General features: G+C 42.7%; 1 protein-coding gene across 2 annotated transcripts in view; it reads left to right on the top strand.

The window, feature by feature from the left end:
- Nucleotides 1-4,206, top strand: part of GRB2 (growth factor receptor bound protein 2) — a 54,399-nt gene extending 50,193 nt beyond the window's left edge. Inside the window, exons 4-6 of one of the 2 annotated variants that reach the window (XM_073684037.1) lie at nt 1,745-1,867; nt 1,985-2,153; nt 2,430-4,206. In XM_073684037.1, the coding sequence (XP_073540138.1) occupies nt 1,745-1,867; nt 1,985-2,153; nt 2,430-2,615 (478 nt within the window). In that variant the 3' untranslated portion in view covers nt 2,616-4,206. Of the gene's footprint in view, nt 1-1,744; nt 1,868-1,984; nt 2,190-2,429 lie in introns of both variants that reach the window. The other variant, XM_073684036.1, reaches the window with a different exon arrangement.
- The last annotated feature ends 19,919 nt before the right edge of the window (nt 4,207-24,125 follow it).

Below are 24,125 nucleotides of genomic sequence, written 5' to 3'. Positions count from 1 at the left end.
GATGATGTTAAACATTATTGCCCTGGAAGAAGCAGAAATGTGGGCGAAACCCTGGGTCAGGCTTAGCAATCAATATTGCCATGAGCTAGTTCTATTTTTATACAGCGTGTTAGCACAGTGGTTTTCTCCTTACTTCATATGTTGAAATTTGGTCTGAAATACTTTACCAAATCCTTCCTATCATTAGCCGGAAATAACAGCCTAGATATTGCAGCCAGCACACATTGCCACACTCTAAGGGCCATCATTTATCAGCGGGGGTCCTGGGAAGCAAATCCTCTCACGGTGGCTCAGTGGTTAGCACTGCAGCCTTGCAGTGCTGGGGTCCTGGGTTTCAGATCCCACCAAGGACAACATCTGCAAGGAGTTTGTATGTTCTCTCTGTGTTTGCCTGTGTTTCCTCCGGGTTCTCCGGTTTCCTCCCATACTCTAAAGACAAACTGATAGGGAATGTAGATTGTGAGCCCCAATTGGGAAAGCAATAATAGTACCTGTAAAGAGCTGTGGAATTAATGGTGCTCTATAAGTGAGTAAAATAAATAAGGATATGATAGTAAATCTTTTTTCTCTCTTGTGTACCCGATTTCTTATCTGCTACTAATTTTATGGATCAAAAGAAAAAAAAATCCGACCATAAAATCCCAATAAGTCAAATTAGGTGAAAACACAATCAGGTGACAACAAATGGATGACAACCCAATGACCTAAAATATTAAAATTGTAAAAACAAGGGGCGCACACCCAGTGAGTATGTTGACATCTAAAGGGAAGAAATTAAATCAGACGATATAATTGTGTGTACGTGTATTGAGCTAAAGTGGAGTTTGTACATGTACACAGAATCCGTGTAAAGTGGGCAAGTGTATTTAACTAGAAGGTGAAGGGTCCAAAAATAGGAGTAACAGTTAATTACTATGTCAGAATATATAAAGTGCTAGTGCATAGAAATATATGTTTAGGACTCATGTATGGTAGATACACATAATGAAATGAAAAAATTGTTGTCTAATATGTGTCACAATATTAGTAAAGGAGGTATGAGAAAGGATATATACATCAACCAGGTCGCAGTACCAAGAATACTAACATGACAAACAAATAGTATTGTCAAACACATGTCCTCATAATAGTGAAAGAAGTATGTGCAAAATATATATACACAAAAAGAGACCAGGTGATCATAATATTAGTACATACATAGTATCAATATATATATATATATATAAAGACCAGGTCATAGTGATTATCCAGTCATCATAATTAATCCACCAAGCTCAAATAGCGCACGACTATCATACACTTTCTCCGATTCATGTGATGTTTGCCACTATAATAAAAATGGCAGAGATTCTGAAGACTTAAGGTTTAAATGGGCTCCCTTGCCCGGGTGGCGTCCACCCCGACCTACGTTTCGGCAAGCGCCTTAGTCAGGGCTCCCTGGGTGTGCGCCCCTTGTTTTTACAATTTTAATATTTTTATGCCATTGATTTGTCACCTGAATTAAATAATAAATGATTGTGTTTTCACCTAATTTAACGTATTGGGACTTTATGGTCGGATTTTCTCTTTCTTTTTCTCTTCGTCTTCTACCGCCTGTCCTGTTGATTATATTAGTCCGGTTTTCTGATTGCAGTGATATGTACTTCAAATGCCACTAGGCTATACAAATTATAAGATATATCAGATTGACATCAGGTTTCAACCCCTGCTTACCCTTGTTTCATAAATGATACTAATTTTACAGGTGGTTTTTTGGCAAAATCCCACGTGCCAAAGCAGAGGAGATGCTGGGGAAACAGAGACATGATGGTGCCTTTTTGATCCGAGAGAGTGAAAGCGCTCCAGGAGACTTCTCCTTGTCAGTCAAGTGAGTACTTTTAAATGGTTGTGTTACTTGAATGATTGTAGTCTGCTCCTTTTTTTTAGTTTTCAGGCTGCAAAGCTCTCAGTAGCTTCCCGTATAAAGTTGTTACTTTTCTTGTAGGTTTGGCAATGATGTACAACATTTCAAGGTCCTGCGGGATGGCGCAGGAAAATACTTCTTGTGGGTGGTAAAATTTAACTCTCTGAATGAGCTAGTGGACTACCATAGGTCCACATCCGTGTCTCGGAACCAGCAGATCTTCTTACGTGACATCGAGCAGGTGCCACAGGTACACGGGGGAGACAGAGCCACAAGTTTACCACAGGTATATAGAGGGGGTAATCTAGGAGAGAGACTGTTCAGCAGATTTGAGAGGTGTATCTTTATCTATTCTGCCAAGGTATTTAAGGTGTTAAGTTCTCAGTTTAATATTAGATCATTTCGGAATTTAACCCTTCCAACTTCTCTGTTCAATAACATATCTTCTTCACCTTGTATGTATAGCATTATTATATTATTATAAAAATGTAACGCAAAACTAACCTTTCATAATTTCCCTTAACAGCAACCCACATATGTTCAGGCACTGTTTGACTTTGACCCCCAGGAAGATGGGGAGCTTGGATTTCGACGAGGAGATTTCATCCAGGTGGTAGACAACTCAGATCCCAACTGGTGGAAAGGGACATGTCATGGGCAGACCGGCATGTTTCCACGCAACTATGTGACACCTGTCAACCGCAATCTGTAACTAAAGCCTTCACCGGACCAGAAGCCAAGAAGGAGCACAGGCAGACGTACCGGGGAGGGATTGACTACGACGCCAATTGGAGCATACCGATTGACTTTGGGGTGAATGGGCACATGGACGACCAAATAGAAGAGCATGGACAGACTACTGACAGACCAGGGAGCATTAAATAAATTGCCCATCTATTCAAGGAACATCAATAAAATTCAAAGGTATTCTAAAAGGACAGAACATGGGGGTAAAATAAAGCAGACTTAAAAGGGTAGGGATTTCTCTTAAACTGACTGCTAGAGATGCGGCTGATATGACTTCGGGGGAAAAAAAACTAGCTCAAGATGCCGAGGCTTAGAAACATGAATGTGACACGTTGGCTTCCTCGGTTGTCTGTCTGTGCTGTATGCCGTTGCTTCTTGCAAGGGGAATGACCATTTGGTGGGTAGTTGGGATGTTGCAGGCTCACGGGGAGGGATTATACAATTGTGGGGATTGATTTAGAATGCCAAAACTTACCTATAAATTAAACAGGAAACAAAAGACTTTTTTTTTTAAATTAACAGATTCCCTTTACTGCTGCTGTTCCTCCTTTATTCCATTTCTTTCCACATTTTTCCTGTTTACCATGCATGTGTGTTTGCAACGCATTCGATCCAACACGCACCTGTAAAATAAAATGTACAAAATCCAACCATTTTCTCTCTATGCAAATCGTGGGCTCCTGGTGTGTTTGCAAGGAACATTGAAAATCAAGTCCTCATATTTCAGGTCTTGAGGTTAAAGGCAAGTGTTACATGGATGGCACCCATCATCTAACCTACAGCAGGCAATGCTTTCCATTTTCCCCAAACCGATTTACTTATGTACTCTTTGAAGTTGGAAATTGCTCCTGTGTTTTGCAACGAAGAGTTTGTTTTCTGGATAGAGCTCTGATAAAGGGAAGGTCGCACTACAACGATATAACGTATATGTCACTTCCTCCTTCATTTATCAGCCTTATGATTTACATAATACAGATAGCTAGTAAGAGACCAAGAAAAAAAGGGAACTCTGTCCTGTGCAAGCTCCACACGTAACTCCTATTGTTCAGAACTCCATGTATTAACAATAGAGGTAATGATACAAGTGCCAACGTACGAGGGCTGAGCTTTGGCCGTGATGCAGCCATATACATTACATTAAATGATCCCTCTGCGAGGGACTGTGGACAACCTGGGTGCCTGTGTTCTGAAATACAATACTAATAGAAAATCCGCTAGAGAACTAACATACAGCGATTACAATATCTACAGTACAACTGTAACTGATCTTCCTGTCCCTTATTTTCGACTGTGTCTTGGCCCATCATAGTCTGCTTCCTTCAGGCCTAAGTGAATAGGGTTAGGAACGCACTGGGACCATATGATTGTGTATTTGGGGGATTTGTGTATATCCTGCATCCTTTGCAGATGAATAATGTGTGTGTATATATATATAAAAAAAAAATCAAATCAGTGTTTAAATAATTAAGAACAGCTTCTGTATTTAATCCTTCAATGCATCATTTGGTAGATAGTTATTAACTGTGAATAATAATAAAAAAAAATCATGTATTCTTCATCTGACTGCTAGTGACATCATTTCATTTCTAGGCATAACTAAGCTCTAGTTAAATAAATGCCCCCTTCCTTTTCATTTGCCCCCCATCACCAGTCGCTCAGTTTTTGACCACAACAAAGTACTCACTATAGTAACGCAGGGCACGGGACACCTGCTCTATCAGCTATCCATTATGTAAGTGATATTGACGGCCATTCTGGAAAAACCCCTTCAAAGACAAGGGCCCAAAAATTTAGGCCTTCATTATTGCTTGGTACCATATCATCATCATCAAGTGCGCTGTACAAAACCTCTATAAACAAAAAGTGAATACAGAGCAAGTGCAAACAAAGGCTAAAATGCATTAAGTGTGAGAGCTTCTCAAAGAAGGTTTCCAAAACTGTTGCCAGCACATATTTCGAGCTGCAACCTGTCATGTCAGGCACAGATTAGGACAGGTTGCCTGTAGAAACAATGCTGGAGACAAGTGTCTCTTAGCAATGAGGAAGCATTTTCCTGTGTGGTTGAGTGGTGGCATCGCGAATGAGTGTAACTGATTTTATCACTCAGCCTGACAGGTTTATGAATGCACACAGGGTAGAGCTGAAGCAGGAAAAAGAAAAAAAATGACCAAACCTTAGCTTGTTAAGCAGAACAGGCTTTTATTCTGCTGCTTCAGAACTACTCTGTGCTGAGTTGTACTCGTTTTTCTCAGTCAGCCTGACAGGTTTACAGTACTACAACAGGGCACAGGGGCTGACTGAGCAGAAGGTATACAACGGAGCATGGTCAGCCGTATTTCCAGTTCAGGTGCTGTCCGTGGAAATAAATGGACAGCATTCGGACCATTGTTCTTCAAAAGCCGTTCGGATGAGTTTTTTTTTCTTCTTAATGACTTTAATGTCCGAGGGAAAAATAACATTCGCATCATGCACTAGTCTCGTCTATATTTTGTTTGAAATTCGCCTATTCCAGTCATCTGGTTTTTACATGTTTACAATTGCATTACAATTCTTTAACATAGGAAACTGTTTTTGGGCTTGAAAATTAATACTTTTCATACGCTTTTGTGAATTTAGCCTGAGTGTGCAGATCAGTTATGTTCGTTCATTTCGCTGCCCCTCATCCTGCCAGGAATTTGCTTGCTCAGAGACCTTTGTCTCCAGCAGTGTTTCTACAGGCAACCCATCCTACAGAGCAGCCGCAATTTTTTTTTTCATATGCGGACTATGGGGAAAGTCGACATGCAGACCCGCAAGAGAAATTGACATGCTGCGGGTCTGAAAGACGTGCTTCGTGTCAGTTTTCATGGGTGATTCCCCAGGTGCACAGGGACACATAGTGGACATGGAAATCCACTATGCTGTAACATCTGGACGCTGCAGGTTTGATGCTGCATAAATACGCAGCTTCAAACCCGCAGCGGTTCCTGATCATGGGCACATACCCTTATAGTCAACTAAACTAAAGTAAAAAAAAACATGTAAATCTGAATGTACATGTACCCTTTATTTCTGTATTCACCCCCAATGCCCGCTGCTACCTCCTAGTTCTTGTGCACTGCACTCACTGTGTAGGGGCTCTAGAGGTGCAGTTTGCAAGTGCGAAACTTACAGTGAAATCTCTTAATTGAGTAGGACAGTCGATTTGGGTGGGAAGTGATGTCATAAGGATATTAATTTTTCAGGGGAAGACAGCAGCTGAGGAGTGGGCGTTCCAACGCTATGATTGACAGCAGCTAATGAGACATTTCAGGGACAGCGGGTGACTTGAGAACAAAGGAATTATTTAAACTGGGACTAGTATCACCTACAAAGTTTTTGTACCCGAAAGACTTCCGTTATGCCATTTGTGTTGTGTGGCTGCACACAAGCCATTTTACTAGGGTCTGCTGTTAGCCTATAGCGCAGGTTTTGGCAGTTGTACAATAAGGAAAGCTTTATCCTTGTACACTAGATTTTTAGACCCTTTAGAAGCTGTGCTATTCTGAAGATCTATGCTATTCTGAAGATCTACGTGTGCTGTCAGCATATTGATTGGAAGCATGAATGATCTTGCAAAACTCTTACATTTCTTCTTTCAGTTACTATTTAAGAGTTTTGCATATTCTATGACTTATCACCGGGAAATGACTTTGTACTCCAGCATTTATCTGTACAAGCTGTGGCAGGGAATGCTTCATGGCTTTATATGATTCTAATCCAAGACTGTTTTTACATGTGGAGGTATAATTGTTTGTTAGGTCTATAGGAAGAAAAGTATAATTTAATGCTATAAGAAGTCATGACTTACATCCAATTTATATCTATAGACTGAGACCCTCGGTTCAAGGGGAAGGGGGTCTCTCATGCTCTAAATACCTTACTGGTATTAGCATTGAAAACTAGTGATTTTGGCAGACTACAGTTGGCACCATACAAAATGAAACTCAACTAGACCAGCTCAGAAAAGTGAACAGCGTCCATACTTAGCCCAGTAAATTAGTTTATTTTCACTATATATATGTTTTTATTACTACATTTTACTGTGATTTGCTTTTCCATCACACTTGTCATTCTCGGGTCATCTCAAACAAATGCTATATCCACAGCAATAAACTTTTTGAAGTTTGCCTGTTTCAGTTTTTACAAAGTAAGAGGACCATGATAAACCCCTCCTCTTGTGATGGGAAAGGGGGTCAAGGAAGAAAAATTGAGAAGTATAATACATTCCAGAAGGGAAAAAATTAAATCTTTGCAGCAAGGCAGGCACAAAGTGACACCACAAGTAGCTCTTTTCCAATGACCTTACCAGCTTGTCACTGTTTCAAGTTTTGCTACCCAGCATCTTAGAAGGATAAAAAAAAAAAACTGCCACATTGTAGCTGATGTGGTATGTGAACCATGGCGGTCCAGTGCAGTCAACCTTCTCCGTCAAAAGTTATGGCCATGAAGGTCTTAATGCGTCTCTAATAGACTAGCAGTGGTAAAGCGGCAGATCTAGCAAAACTGCCAAAAGGACATAATCTAAATTAAACACCTTTAAAGGGAACCTGGTAAAAAAATAAAAATCAACCCCACCCCCCAATCATTTATAATAGACCCATAGAAAGTGTGTCCCGGTGTGGAATGGGACAGCCAAAGGGCTACATGCAGTGGCTGCCCTCTGCCCGATGTCTCACTTTCTCCAGAATCTGCTTCCTCAGGATGCAAATAGCAGTGAAAACATTGATGGAACATGGAGCTTTCTCTTTTATCCATTGAGAGTGCAACAGGCGTAATAACATCACTACATTGTGCCAGCTGCGGAATAGGGTGAGGCAACGTGTTTTTTTTTTTTTGTTTGTTTTTTTACATCATTCTGTGGGTTGGTGGGACATAGTACTGTGTAAGGGGGCTTTGTGGGGACATAACTGTGTAATGTGGCTGTATGGGAGACACTCTGTAAGGGTGCTTTGTGGGGACATAAAACTGTAAGGAGGCCTTGTGGGGATATAATACTGTGTTAGGGGGCTGGGTAAGGACATAGTAATGCATAAGGGGGTTGGGTTGGGATATCATACTGTGTAAGGGTGCTGGGAGGGGACATCATTCCGAGTGGGGGGCTATTTGGGGACATAACACTGCAGTATTGTCAGTGGCTGTACGACTTTTTCAGTGTGACAATAATGACCTACTGAACAGTTACAGGATTGTTATTTTAAATCTCAACATGTAAAATTTAAATTTTGGGTGGAAACAAGCAGCTAATTGATCACCTGCGAAAAACTTGACAATTATGGTCACCAGAATATTTCATGATGTCAAAGTTTGGTCTAGTTTGGTACTTTGAACGTAATAATAAAAATGAATGCAGAAAAGCCCAAATGAAAAATTATAAACTTTATTGGTACTTAATCAAACATAACAGAACTCAAAATAGTATAAAATAGTATGAGGCACAGAAATACCAGACCATCCAGAAAGCTAATTGTGAAGCAGATAATATAAGTCAGAAATAAACACTGAGTAGGGGGCATAGTAGTCCCTAGACTGTGGCATATATACATACATCAAACCCCAACCATGGCAGACTGCAAATCAGGCAATATAATGAATCATAGTAATAAATAAAACAAAAAGGAGGCCTTGACCAAAACCCTTAGTTTTGTACTTTGTTGATGTCCGCTCACAGATCAGACACGTACAGCGCGCATCCCGCTCACAGATCAGACACGTACAGCGCGCACCCCGCTCACAGATCAGACACGTACAGCGCGCACCCCGCTCACAGATCAGACACGTACAGCGCGCACCCCGCTCACAGATCAGACACGTACAGCGCGCACCCCGCTCACAGATCAGACACGTACAGCGCGCACCCCGCTCACAGATCAGACACGTACAGCGCGCACCCCGCTCACAGATCAGACACGTACAGCGCGCACCCCGCTCACAGATCAGACACGTACAGCGCGCACCCCGCTCACAGATCAGACACATACAGCGCGCACACACACTGCTCACATATCAGACACGTGCAGCGCGCACACACACTGCTCACATATCAGACACGTGCAGCGCGCACACACTGCTCACATATCAGACACGTGCAGCGCGCACACACTGCTCACATATCAGACACATGAAGTGCTCACATCTGATTTTAGGTTCTGGGCTCCCACTTGAGAAGGGAGCAGGTCCGATGCTATGCTACTCCGGTCGCCATCCCAGCCATTGTCCTGACCCTGGAGGCGGCGTTACTACACAAGCAGGGAAACTGTCCCAATCTTGTGGAGCATCGTATTCTGGTGGTGTGGGATGTGTAAGGTTGCGGACACCATGTCGCTCACTGATTTCTCTGCCCGGGGAAGATGGGACGCTGTCTTCCAGGGGTTGCCAGGCAATGCAGGACTCTGCTTTGTCTTGCACTAAGCAATGGTGAAGCTAGCAAGGAGTGGCTGTCTGGGGATTATTGGGAGGTAATCAACACCTGATCATTAGGCAGGCTATATAATCCTGCTCCCTGCTCAGTCCTTTGCTGTTTATTGCAGTTCCCTATGTGCTTGGTGGTGAGTAGTGCTAGCATTAGTCTTGCTATCTTTTATGGGGTTTTCTCATTTTCTCTTCTGGTTTCACTTCCTGGGGTCCTTCCAGAGGTACTCACCTGGTTTTTGACTTGGCACCAGCCGCCAGCTGTCCGGCGACAGCGGGCTTGGGAAAAGTTCTGTCAAAGTCCCCCTTCCATTTACTGGGAGCGGAGTGAAGAGTATTCTCAGCCCTCAAGGGCTCGCCTAGCTGGGCAGCTTGTGCCAAATGAGTCTGTGGCTGCGCCTTTGCTGGTTTGGTGTCAGTCTTGCTGGGTCCCTCTGCACAGCGAATAACATCAGACACATACAGCACACACACCGTTCACATATCAAGACACATACTGCTCACATATCAGACACATGCAGCACACACACAACTAACATACTCATGTCATGTATTTTAACCAGTAGTACATAGAACAGATGTTGGTAAAATTATGCACATCAAGAATTACAAGAATCGCTTAATGGAGTTGTCTACTACTCTAACAACCCCGTCTCAATTGCTATATTCCTCTGTGTGAAATAAAAACAGTCTGTACTCCGGTGCCGACGTAGTTCTGATAAAATCACCATCGGTGCTCGCGTGACATAAGTCACGTGAGCCCTGCAGCCAATCAGCAGCTACTTCACTGACTTCATTCAGATGCAGCTGATACCCATAGGAAGTCAGAGAGCAGCAGCAGTTTTTCCGGGTGCCACTTTCTTACAAAGGAAGTGAGAGTGAAGCGGCCCTTTGGCGATCGCTGAATGACTGCAGGGCTCAAGTGACATAACATCACATAGTAATTGAGAGGTGGTGGTCTGAGTACTGTACAACCCCTTCAAGGCCCATTTTACACTGGCCGATAATTAAGAATGAGTGATCCTAAGACCGCTACCTTCATATTGGCCAGTCTAAACAGATTACCCAAAATGCTCATTTGTCAGGTAAAATGATTTTTTAAAGGGGTTGTCTGATCTCAAAAGTAAATTCTGCCGAATCATAACAATATGCGAGGCGCATGCTATAATGATTCCCCGTGCAGGTGGGGGTGGATTCATCTAGCTTCTTTCAACAGAAGTACTTGGATAAGAATACAGTAATTAACCAGAGCCAGCATCGGTTTGTAACAAACAAGTCATGTCAGACTAATCTAATTTCCTTCTATGATGAAATCACTGACTGTGTGGATCAGGGAAATGCGGTAGATATAGTATATCTCAATTTCAGCAAAGAATTTGATAAAGTATCTCATACTATCCTTATTGAAAATATGACCAAGTATCGTATTGATAAGGCTACGCTTAGGTGGATTCTTAAATGGCTCAGTAATCGTACTCTAAGAGTGGTAATAAATGGTTGCACATCCAATTGGAAGAGTGTTTCAAGTGAAGAAAAAAAAAAATTAAGTAAAGTCCGCCCACTATTGGGGTGTGGTGCAGTCTTAGCCTCGCTCGGATCCAGCCAGAGCAGCCTGGTTCATGAATCAGAAAATAGGAGGAATCCAGTGTATCAGGTAGTATAACCATTGTAATGGATGTTGGTGGTAGCAGCATGTTTTAATGGCTCAATAAAAGCTATGTTTTATTCAAGTTTAGAGCCTGATACGCTGGATCATTCCTCCTATTTAGTGTTTCAAGTGGGGTAAGGTACCACAAGGTTCTGTCTTGGCCCCAGTGTTCAACATTTTTATAAATGATCTAGATATGGGAACTGAAAGTAAACTACTCAAATTTGCAGACGATACAAAGCTGGGAGGGATAGCTAACGCTAACATCATAAAAAGGATTCAGAAGGATCTATATAAGCTTGAACAATGGGCAGCGACTAATAGAATGGTATTTAACAATGCAAGATTCTACATCTGGGAAACAAAAATGGCATCTACAGAATGGGGAGAATAGAACTAAGCAACTGCACATGTGAAAAAGACTTGGGTATACTAATAGATCACAGACTGCACATAAGTCAATAGTATGATGCAGTAGCAAAAAAGGCAAACACAGTTCTGGGATGTATTAAGAGAAGCATATAGTCTAGATCACGTGAAGTAATGGTCTTCCGCAGCTACTCACAAAGATGGCCACACACTGGACCTCATCTTCACCCGTCTCTGTTCCCTATCTAACCTCTCTAACTCACTTCTCCCTCTTTCTGACCACAACCTACTTACATTCTCTACCCTCTCCTCTCCAGGTCTACAATCCCCCCTCCACAAACTTGCACACCCTCACAGAAATCTTAAACACCTTGACCTTAACACACACTCTCTGAATCCCTTCTCCCTCTTACAGACATAAGTTCCTTACAAGATGCAGATGTTGCTGCCGCTTTATATAACACAACAGCTGCTGATCTCAATTCAGTCGCTCCCCTCACACATACCAAAGCTCACATAATCAACATGCAACCCTGCGACACCAACCTGACTAAAGAACTGAGGCAGGCTTCAAGGGTTGCAGAGCGGAGATGGAAAAGGTCCCATTCCAACGAGCACTTCATCGCATTCAAACAGTCCCTCACTACTTTCAAGTCCACACTCACTGCAGCAAAACAAACATACTTCTCATCTCTCATACCCTCCGTCTCAAAACCCTAAAAAGCTATTCAACACTTTAAATTCTCTCCTCCGTCCCCTCCTCTCCGCTCATCTCAGCCGAAGACTTTGCCTCATTCTTCCATCAGATAAAGCTTTCGCCTAAAGCCCCCCACAGCCCCTCCTCATATCTACTCAGCCCTCCTCCTCCAAAACCAGCTCCTCCACCATTACGGAAGATCACCTTTCCTATTCACTCTCCAAATCACACCTCACCACCTGTGAACGTGACCAACTGCCGTCACACCTCATCCCTAATCTTACCACAGTCTTCATCCCAACCCTAACCCACCTCTTCAACAACTGGTGTCTTCTCCTCATGCTTCAAACATGCCTCAATCACATCCATCCTCAAAAAGCCCTCCCTTGACCCATCCTCTCTGACTAGGTATCGCCCCATATCACTCCTCCCCTATGCCTCAAAACTACTGGAACAACACGTCCATTCCGAACAGTCCTCCCACCTCTCCTCCTACTCCCTCTTTGACAGCTTACAATCTGGCTTTTGACCGCACCATTCCACTGAAACTGCACTGACTAAAGTCACCAACGACTTACTAACTGCCAAATCCAATCGGCACTACTCTGTCCTCCTCCTCCTGGACTTGTCATCTGTCTTCAACACAGTGGACCATTCCCTCTTACTCCAGACTCATTTCTCTGCATCACAGACTTGGCCCTATCCTGGATCTCCTTATACCTAACAGGCAGGACATTCAATGTCTCCCACTCACACACCACCTCCTCATCTACTATGTCCTACGACAAACAGTTTAATAATCTATGAATGTTTAGCTTGCAAAAAACAATGCTAAGAGGAGACTTAATAGCTGTCTACACCTATCTGAAGGAATGTCACATTGTAGAGGGATCATCCTTATTCTCATTTGCACATGGAAACATGAGAAGCAATGGAATCAAACTGAAAGGGAGAAGATACAGATTAGATATTAGAAAAAAACTTTTGGACACTGAGGGTGATTTACGAGTGGAACAGGCTGCCACGAGAGGTGACGAGTTCTCCTTCAATAGAAGTCTTCAGAGGCTGGACAGACATCTCTCTGAGATGGTTTAGTGAATCCTGCATTGAGCAGGGGGTTGGACCAGATGACACTGGAGGTCCTTTCCAACTCTAGTATTGTAGGATTCTGTAAATAGAAGAGAATAGAGAGAAGCCGGATGAGACTAGCTGGTACACAACTGCAAGTATGCAAATCTTACATATGCAATCGTGTGACCACCCACCCCTGTATGGGGAATGCGGGGGTATCATGATAGTGTGCACATTACACACTGTCAGGATTCGACGGTCTGCAGTCAGAGTGCCTATGGACTTTGCTTTTGAGACTGGACATCCCCTTTTCAGCTTACTTAAAAATCAACAATTTTGGCAGCACATTGTCCTCTGTAACTAGGTGATGTGCTGTCGATAATATTCGAATAGGTCATCTATATCAGATTGGTAGGGGTCTGAAACATTGCATGCCCACCAACCAGACCGGACAGGGACTAAAAAGCAGCCCTGGCACACAAAATTCACCAGCCCACATACAATAAATGTCCTCAATCCAAATCGTAGAACGCTGACAGGTCAAGTCGAATTTTGCTTTACTTGTTACACCACTTACTTAAACATGTTGGATAACCACTTTAAAGGGGTTGTCCACTCCTCGGACAACCTCTTCTCAAGCAGAATATTTTCCCCTTTTAAAAAAAAAAAAAATAAAACTTTTACATTCTACTCCATTTCCGGCGCTGTTCAAGCGGTGTCAGTACTCGGATTGTGTACCAGCGTTACGTCATGCGATCCCTGTAGCCAATCAGCACTGGCCTCACGCTACTCACCGGACGTATCACATATATCCGGAGGAAGAGAGAGAAAGAGCAGCAGCACATCTATATGTCACAGGCCGAGTACAGACAGTTATTCACCAACTGGCCGCAGCTCTCCTGACCTGAACTTTACAGCCTCATATATGCTTATGGGGTTGGCAATTTGGGGTCAAAAGACTTGTAGCCAGTTTGTAATTGACGGTCTGTAATCGGACCGTGACACACAGATGTGTGAATGCGGCCTTAATTGAATAAATTGTCACTATTCTTCTATTAACAGTCTGGCAGTGTGCCATTATCCCTCCTAATATCAGACTGTGTAAGAACACATCCCTCTGAGAAGGGGAATAGCGACGCCCAGTTGTCAGTTAGGCCTAGGCTACACTTTTTGAAGTGCTGCATACTGATTTTAACCATTGAGCAGCAGTTGACATTTTTTATGCTATTAACCTGCAGATATGGGGTTAATCTGCAGGTTAATAGCGTTCTAAAGCTGCGCAGCTGACAGTCCGGCTACCAGGTGGAAATGTACTTTATTCCTTCTGGTGGCCTCCAGCTCTCACCCATAGAGGAGCGGCTCCAGTCACCACTCAGTACATAGTGAGCGGCTGCTGCAACCATGCTCCGGCACTGATGGACTGGCGGCTCAGCAGTGCGTCAGTACAGAGCCGGCTGTCAGTGCTGGAGGAAGCGAGAGGTGCAGCCATCTCATTTCCTTCGAATGTCAACTACGTCAGGAGGGGAGAGTGAAGCCTAGATCGAAGGTGAGTATAAGTGTTATTATTTTACTGGTGGGGAAACATAGGCATTCAGAAGAGGTTGTCTGAATAGTGGGCAACCCCTTCAAGGACAGACAGCAGCTACTATAGCCTTGATTCATCAAGACCAGGGTTGTTCATGCAGGGCTTGATGAGGGGGTGTGCTGGATTCATTAAGAGGCACATGCCTCTTATTAAATTCTGGTGCGTCTGACAAGTGCTGTCTGTGGACTGGAGTAAAATTTCTGGCATTATATACGCTGCAGTTCATGGATTAGGTGAGCTGCGGCATCTTACCCTTGTTCCAACTCTGCTCTGCCCATTTTGGCAGAGCTGGATGAAACTGCGTTTGAAATTTATGTAAATGTGTATTTTGGATCATTGTTGTGTTGGAAAAGTGCACATCTACCAAGGGCACGGAGTGATGTAGCATCTGCTCTTTCAATATAGAGCAGTACATTTGTGAGTTCATGATACCATCAATGAAATGCAGCTCCCGGACACCAGCCGCACTCATTCAACCCCACATAGGGACACTATCACCACCATGTCTCACTGTTGGCAGTATGCATTTATCTTTGCACTCCTCACTTGACGCTATACAGTTTTGAAGCTATCATTTCCAAGAACATTTACTTTGGTCTCATCACTCCAGAGTAGAGAGTTCTCGTAGTCTGATAATTTTCAGGATGGGCCCTGGCAACTCGGAAGAGTGGCTTCATTTGTGGACAACACCCATCCATGCTATTCCTCTGCTGTGTACGCTGTATTGTGTCATGGGAAACACTCTCCCTGTTTTGTCTTTTTACTTCTCTATCTAACTACAGTGACCTCAGTATTATTCTTTCTCGATGGGACTGCTCTGTACTCATATTGTGCATTTATGCATTTAGTAGGGCTTAAGGCAGACCTGGGCAAAGTGCGGCCCGCGGGCCACATCCGGCTCTCTGGCTGTTCCAGTCTCGCCCATGGACCGAGACAGTCGAAATGCTGAAACAGTGGGCACGAGCCGCATCATACTCTCTGCTGCCCGCCATCCATCCGGTGCCCGCTGTCACAGCTCTCCGCATCCACGAGATGCAGACAGCGGTGAATACATTTGTAGTAGAGGGGCCGCTGACAGCAGACACGATGACGTCATTTCATTCCATCAACTGTGCACTGCGGAAAGAGTCAGTGCAGATGAAACAGGAGCACAAGCACCAGGGGACCGAGAGCGAGGTGAGTATGTGATGAATTTTTTTTTTCCATGTGTGTGGGATGTTTGTATGTACATTGGAGGCTATGTGGGACTCACACTGTTTATAGGAAGGCTGTTTCGGGCCCACATACTGTACATAGGAAGGCTATGTAAGGCTCACGCTGTATATAGGGAGGCTGTGGGGGGCTCACACTGTATATAGGGAGGTCTCTGATATGGCCCCTTGGGACAATTAATTGCCCACCCCTAGCTTAAGGGAATGATTGTGCTTATTACACATTAATTCTGTAGATGCGCTCACTAATTATACCTAGGGCAACTTTAAAATATGTGACAGGTTTATTTTACAGGCTTCTGGAGAAAGGCACAATGCCAGTCATTCAAGAGTTAATTCTTTGGAACACTGAGAGGGACTTTCTAGCCAATGAAACACCAGTAATAAACACCTGTGGTAACTATGGCAATTGTGCTGATGTCATAAACACATATAGCATAGATATAAAAGAACATTCCGGAACCACAGGTCATTCAGCCGAATGAGGTGCCGTACTTGATGTGTCTGGAGACCTGGAGCTTCATCACTCCACAATTTATAAGGGAGGAAGGGGATACCGCCTAGCCAGCCAGATCAGCCATACCACCTAGCCAGCCAGATCAGCCATACTGCCTAGCCAGCCAGATCAGCCATACCGCCTAGCCAGCCAGATCAAACTAACCCTAGCGATCAATGGGGTGACAGATGTTGCAGCCAGATCTCCCTCATGTCCGGTACTAGCCGCCTTCACCTTTATGTGTAGGGCCTGGGGAGGTCGCATTACGCTTCTCCATATGGTGTTCGCACAGGCACCTGCTTTGACCTTCTCCATTACTATCTGTTTTCTGCTGATGTAATGTGTAACCTGTGTGACGTCACTGCTATCATATCTATAGTGGATGTATATTATGTCTCACTGTAAAAATGATACAATCTACAAATTCTGTTACAATTTGCTGTTACTTATTGGCATAAACCTTCTAAGCCCAAGGGAAGGGCAGTCCTCCAGCCATGGTTCCCTAGAGGTTTCCTCCACAGGGGGTTTTCCTCTCCTGAGTGCTGAAGGATGATTCTTCGTGAGTCGGAGGTTTGCCATTTTCAGTGTCTCTTTCATAGCAATTGGCTGATTCTAAATTTCAGACACTGAATGAAATAATAATAATGTGATTTGTAATAAAATTCGGTCAATTTAATATCCAATAAAAGTGTTTTGTGCGTTACTTTCACAATCTTGGATTAATGGGATTTTCTTGGGAATCAGGATCCAGCATCTATGATCAAGCCGTGAAGCCAGATATGGAGTCGGAACATTTCTAACCCTTTGCTGGAAAACAGGACGGAGCAGAGATGACAAAGTGTTACTGCACAATTAGTACAAGTTCACACGCTTCCTTGCATTCAGATAATGAGGGCAGGGTCTGTCTGGGACTGAAATTCAGCCCTGGACTTTGTGAGCACACAGGCCCACTTGCTATGAAGTGAATGTGATATATGTTGGTCAGTCTTTGTGGATCACTCGCGATATATATCACATTTAGGCCACGTTCACACATTTGATATTTGGTCAGCATTTTACATTAGTATTTGTAAGCCAAAACCAGGAGAGGAACAATCAGAGGAAAGGCATAATAGAAACACGTCACCACTTCTGCATTTATCACCCACTCCTGGTTTTGGTTTACAAATACTGATATAAAATACTGACCAAATACTGGACGTGTGAATGTGTCCTTACAGTATACAAACTGCTGTGAAGCTAGAATAACCCTCTGTGAAATTTAAAGAGAACCTGTCAGGTCAGATAACTATTTACCTGCAGATATAGGGTTAATCTGCAGGTAATAGCTTTAGGAAGGTGCCCAGCCACTGTACTGAAAGTACAGCAACTGGGACAAAATAAACTTTATTTCTCCCAGGAACCACTTTCAGTCATGCAGGTGTGCCCGGAGCAATTACAGTCACTGCTCAAAAAATTGCTGCAGACTTTTTCCGCATCTCCCTGGCAGGAAAAACGCATGCGGATTTTACATGCGTTTTTCCTGCCAGGTAGAAGCGGTTGTCAAGCGTTTTTGCATGCACTTCTGCATGCGGGTTGTCAAGCGCTTTTCCAAGCGATTTTAGCATCACTTGGAAAAGTGCTTGACAACTTGGTCACACTATATAAATCCATGCAACTGGCATGGATTTATATAGTGTGACCAAGTTAATAGTTAAAAAAAGAATAAAAATGCTAAAAAATAAAGATTATACTCACCTTCTGATGGCCCCCGGTCTTTTCTCCGCTGCGTCCGGTCTCTCGTACGGCTCGCAGTGGTGTGAAAGGACCTTTCATGACGTAATTTAGTCATGTGACAGGTCACGCGACCGCCGACGTCAGCGGTCGCGTGACCTCTCACATGACTAAATGACGTCATGGAAGGTCCTTTTAGACCATCGCGAGCCGTACAAGAGACTGGACGCATCGCTGAGGAGACGGGGACATCGGAAGGCAAGTATAATCTTTATTTTTTTATTTTAAATTCTTTTTTTAACAGGTACTATGGTACCTGGGTCTGGAGGAGAGTCTCCTCTTCTCCAGACCCAGGTACCATCCGCACATTGAATCGCTTAATATCCGCATGTGCACATGTAGTCATGCGGATATTAAGCGATTCAATGCAAATCAATGGCAGCAATTATGCTGCGTGTCCGCAAAATTAATGGACATGCGTATTTTTCCGCAATGATAATCCGCAGCGGCAATTTCCACAGCATGTGCACAGCACATGCGGATTATCATTGGGGACCATGGGGCACATTTCGGTGCATGTGGTATTTTACAAGCTACTTACAGTTATATGAAAAAGTTTGGGCACCCCTATTAATCTTAAGCTTAATGTTTTATAAAAATTGGTGTTTTTGCAACAGCTATTTCAGTTTGATATATGTAATAACTGTTGGACACATTAATGTTTTTGCCTTGAAATGAGGTTTATTGTACTAACAGAAAATGTGCAATCTGCATTCAAACAAAATTTGACAGGTGCATAAGTATGGGCACCCTTATAATTTTCTTGTTTTAAATACTCCTACCTACTTTTTACTGACTTACTAAAGCACTTTTTTTGGTTTTGTAACCTCATTGAGCTTTGAACTTCATAGCCAGGTGTATGCAATCATAAGAAAAGCTACTTAAAGTGGCCACTTGCAAGTTGCTCTCCTGTTTGAATCTCCTCTGAAGAGTGGCATCATGGGCTCCTCAAAACAACTGTCAAATGATCTGAAAACAAAGATTATTCAACATAGTTGTTCAGGGGAAGGATACAAAAAGCTGTCTCAGAGATTTAACCTGTCAGTTTCCACTGTGAGGAACATAGTAAGGAAATGGAAGAACACAGGGACAGTTCTTGTTAAGGCCAGAAGTGGCAGGCCAAGAAAAACATCAGAAAGGCAGAGAAGAAGAATGGTGAGATCAGTCAAGGACAATCCTCAGACCACCTCCAGAGAGCTGCAGCATCAACTTGCTGCAGATGGTGTCACTGTGCATCGGTCAACTATACAACGCACTTTGCACAAGGAGAAGCTGTATGGGAGAGTGATGCGAAAGAAGCTGTTTCTGCAAGCACGCCACAAACAGAGTCGGCTGAGGTATGCAAAAGCACATTTGGAGAAGCTAATTTATTTTTGGAAGAAGGTCCTGTGGACTGATGAAACTAAGATTGAGTTGTTTGGTCATACAAAAAGGCGTTATGCATGGCGGCAAAAAAACACAGCATTCCAAGAAAAACACTTGCTACCCACAGTAAAATTTGGTGGAGGTTCCATCATGCTTTGGGGCTGTGTGGCCAATGCCGGCACCGGGAATCTTGTTAAAGTTGAGGGACGCATGGATTCCACTCAGTATCAGCAGATTCTTGACAATAATGTTCAAGAATCAGTGACAAAGTTGAAGTTACGCAGGGGATGGATCTTTCAGCAAGACAATGATCCAAAACACCGCTCCAAATCTACTCAGGCATTCATGCAGAGGAACAATTACAATATTCTGGAATGGCCATCCCAGTCCCCAGACCTGAATATCATTGAACATCTGTGGGATCATTTGAAGAGGGCTGTCCATGCTCGGTGACCATCAAACTTAACTGAACTGGAATTGTTTTGTAAAGAGGAATGGTCAAAAATACCTTCATCCAGGATCCAGGAAATCATTAAAAGCTACAGGAAGCGACTAGAGGCTGTTATTTTTGCAAAAGGAGGATCTACAAAATATTAATGTCACTTTTCTGGCCCATACTCATGCACCTGTCAAATTTTGTTTGAATGCAGATTGTACATTTTCTGTTAGTACAATAAACCTCATTTCAAGGCAGAAATATTACTGTGTCCAACAGTTATTACATATATCAAACTGAAATAGCTGTTGCAAAAACACCAATTTTTATAAAACATTAAGCTTAAGATTAATAGGGGTGCCCAAACTTTTTCATATAACTGTATCTATTAATACATACCTTATTTCTCTATGTGTATTATTGGGGAGCTTCTAAATTATGTATTGTCTCATTATTTGAGTGTTACTCCCTATCCATCATTACACTTGAATATATTTTGGGGTGTCCATCATTGTTTGTTTATTGATATTCGTTATGCGGGGGGCAGCTTGCATGCCAAATTATGGCTTTTTTTAAAATGTTTTTATCATGTGTGGTCCAATAAACTTTTTTTCTATATTGTTCTCTATTGGAGGTGTGCTCGTCTACTATGTAATTTCTCTAATAGTTCATATAAATAAGTATGGTGCGTTCTTGCTAGGGGGTATAACCCTAGTAAGTCACCTGATAAAGCCCTACCTGATAGTGGAGGTTAGCACCCTAATTCCTGCGCAGTGGCGCCCCCACTCGTCGGCGGCTGACCCTTTTCTGGCCATCAAGGGAAGGGAACCCTCCTAACTCTTGATAAAGCATATACACACACATACACACACATACATACACACGTAAAGTGCCACATATATAATGCTAGAGAGTTAGCATAGTTCAGGCCAATATCAAAAGAATCTTTATAGCCAAATATCTCCCAATCATCCGTTCATACATGTGTATATAATAAGTATAAATGAATCAGATACTACTTTCTGCTTCCATTTATGGAGCTGGCCCCCTATCAACATCTAATTAGAGCATCAATGTCAATCAATATCAACATCTGATTAAAGCATCAATACCAGTCAATACTTATCAGTGCTCCTTATAATGCAGGAGGTATAACACTTGTAATCAGACTTGTGGATATTATCAGTACGCCTTATAATGCAGGAGGTAAAAAAACTGTCAATGACTCAAACTCAGTTGTGGCTTCACTTGTGGGGGATTTCCACTGCTTAGGCACATCAGGGTCTCTCCAAACGCAACATGACACCTGCAGACCATTCCATCAAAGTCTGCATTCCAAAACGTTACTCCTTCCCTTCCGAGCCCTGCTGTGCGCCCATACAATAGTTTTCCCCCACATATGGTATCAGTGTACTCTGGAGAAATTGCACAACAAATTTTGGGGTCCTTTTTCTCCTGTTACCCTAGTGAAAATAAAAAAATTTGGGGCTAAAAGAAGATTTTTGTTGAAAAAATTAGATTTTTTTTATTTTCACGACTCAATGTTATAATTTTTCGTGAAGTACCCTGGGGTTCAAGGTGCTCATCACACATCTAGATAAGATCCTTGAGAGGTCTAGTTTCCAAAATGAGGTCATCTGTGGGGGGTTTCCACTATTTAGGCACATCAGGGACTCTACAAACACGACATGGCGTCCGCTTTATATTCTAGACAATTTCGCGTTCAAAAAGTCACACAGTGCTCCTTCCCTTCCGAGCCCTGCTGTGCACCCAAACAATGGTTTTCTCCCACATATGGGGTATCGGTGTACTCAGGAGAAATTGCACAACAAATTTTGGGGTCCATTTTCTCCTGTTACCCTTGTGAAAATAAAAAATTAGGCTTAAAGTAAAATTTTTGTGAAAAAAAGTTAAATGTTAATTTTTTCCTTCCACGTTCCATTAATTCCTGTGAAGCACCTGAAGGGTTAATAAACGTCATGAATGTGGTTTTGAGCACTTGAGGGGTGCAGTTTTTAGAATGGAGTCACTTTTGGGTATTTTCTGTCATATACAGTGCTGGCCAAAAGTATTGGTACCCCTGCAATTCTGTCAGATAATACTCAGTTTCTTCATGAAAATGACTGCAATCACAAATTCTTTGGTATTATTCTCTTCATTTAATTTGTCTTCAATTAAATGAAGTTATGGTGGCAGGGGCAGCGCTGGTTCAGTCATTGCTCTGAGTATACAGAGCGGCTCCGGCCCTGACTGACACTCGCTCTACATTGGGGTTGGCTGTCAGTCAGGGCCGGAGGCGCGGTTACAGCAGCCGCTCTGTGTACTCAGAGCAATGACTGAACCAGTGCCGCCCCCATGCCTTAAAATTGAATGCTGGAGGGGAAAATAAAGTTCATTTTCTCCCCAGTGCATTCAGCTGTGTGCTGGCGCCATGCAGCATAATAACGCTGTTAACCAGCAGATTAACCTCATATCTGCAGGTTAACAGCGTTATTTCTGGTGACAGGTTCCCTTTAATCCCTTCACCCCTGGGCCATTTTTCGTGTTTTGCTCTCCTTCTTTCCAGAGCCATAACTTTTTTTATTTTTCCGTCAATAAAGCTCGTCAAAAGAAGAGTTGTACTTTTGAATGACACCATTTATTTTACCATATAATGTACTGGAAAATGGGAAAAAAATTCAAAGTGCGGTGAAATTGCAAAACACGTGCAATTCCACAATTGTTTTTTTATTTTTTTTTACCATGTTCACTAAATTCTAAAACTGACCTGTCATGATCTCCAGATCATTACGAGTTCGTAGATACAAAACATGTATAGGTTCTTTTTTATTTAAGTGGTAAAAAAAATAATTAAATTTTCAGAGACCCGTAGCATCTACATTTTTCAGGATCTGGGGCCGAGTGAGGGCTCATTTTTTGAGCACTAAGTTGACATTTTTATTGATACAATTTTGGGGTAGATCCGATATTTTGATCGCCTGTTATTGCATTTTAATACAATGTTGCCGCGAGCAAAAAAAACATAATTCTGACGTTTTGATTTTTTTCGCCGTTTACCGATCGGATTAATTGTTTTTATATATTGATCGGGCGATTCTGAACGTCGCAATACCAAATGTGTATTTTTTTTTTGTATTGTTTTATTTTGAATGGGGCAAAAGGGAGTTGATGTGAACACATTATATATATATATTTTTTTTTTTACTTGCTTCAGTAGTCTCAATGGGAGACTAGAAGGTGTGATCGTCTGATTGCTTGCGCCACGCATAGCAAGGCTTCAGCCCTGCTATGTGTAGCAATTATGCTCATCTGCTATGAGCGCCGACCACGGGGCGGCGATCATAGCAGTTCAGCAATGACAGCCACAGGGGTCTCCTGCAGACCCCGGTTGTCATGCCAACCCATGGATCAGGGGCGCTGATGGGTGAAGCTAATGACGCGCATCCAGTTTGCGTGAGTTAAATGACGCTGTCAGAGATTGACAGTGGCAGTTAACAGCCGCGGGTGGATCGCGATTCCATCCACGACTGTTAGCGGCACATGTCAGCTGATGAAATCAGCTGTCATGTGCAGGAAAAGATGCGAGCTCAGCGCCAGAGCCTGCACCAAAGGTGGAGAGACACGACATATGACATATAAATACGTCATATTTTGTGAAGGGGTTAAGGGTATAAAATTTAAAGTTTGAAAATTGCGAAACTTTTGCCAAATTTTTATTTTTTTGACAAATAAACGCAAGTCATATCGAAGAAATTTTACCACTATCATGAAGTACAATATGTTAAAAAATAAACAATCTCAGAAACTGTGGGATCTGTGGAAGCGTTCCAGTTATTACCTCAAAGTGACACTGGTCAAAATTGTAAAATTTGGCCTGGTCATGAAGGTGAAAACAGGCTTGGGGATTAAAGGGGTGGTCCGAAGTCCAAAAGTCAGTTTCCTCCTCAATCTCTATCTATTTAGTGTCATAATCTAATCTATTTTAAAATGTAAAGTGCTGCGGAATATGTTGGCGCGATAGAAATAAAAATTATTATTTTCTTATATACTTGAATTAAAAATTCCTAAACTAATCTAATTGCTTTTCTATTTTTTTTTTCCACTTTCTCTTTGACGACGCTTAATTCGAGAATCCCAGTGTATGCTTGGATACTCAAGTGAAGCATCATCAGGGGGCCGAGGCAGAGGTCACTGCTGCAGCCCCTGCCCCCTGCTTGAAACGAAACGTCATCAGTGACACTTGTTTCAGGGTCTGGGCTAGTCCCTGCGCAATGTGCACAATGACAGTGAGCTCTGTTGTTGGCTCAGAACAGCAGTAAAGAGCCAACAACAGATCGCACTGTCAGTGCCGGCGTGCAGAGACCAGCGTCGCCCCTGCAAGTGACATCATTGGTC

The sequence above is a fragment of the Phyllobates terribilis genome, unplaced genomic scaffold (genome assembly GCF_046119375.1).
Source record: "Phyllobates terribilis strain yellow unplaced genomic scaffold, ASM4611937v1 Scaffold_5__5_contigs__length_657084704, whole genome shotgun sequence".
NCBI classification, from domain to species: domain Eukaryota; kingdom Metazoa; phylum Chordata; class Amphibia; order Anura; family Dendrobatidae; genus Phyllobates; species Phyllobates terribilis.
The sequence above is the reverse complement of the archived record's forward strand: the minus strand, read 5'-3'. Positions and strand labels throughout refer to the sequence as shown.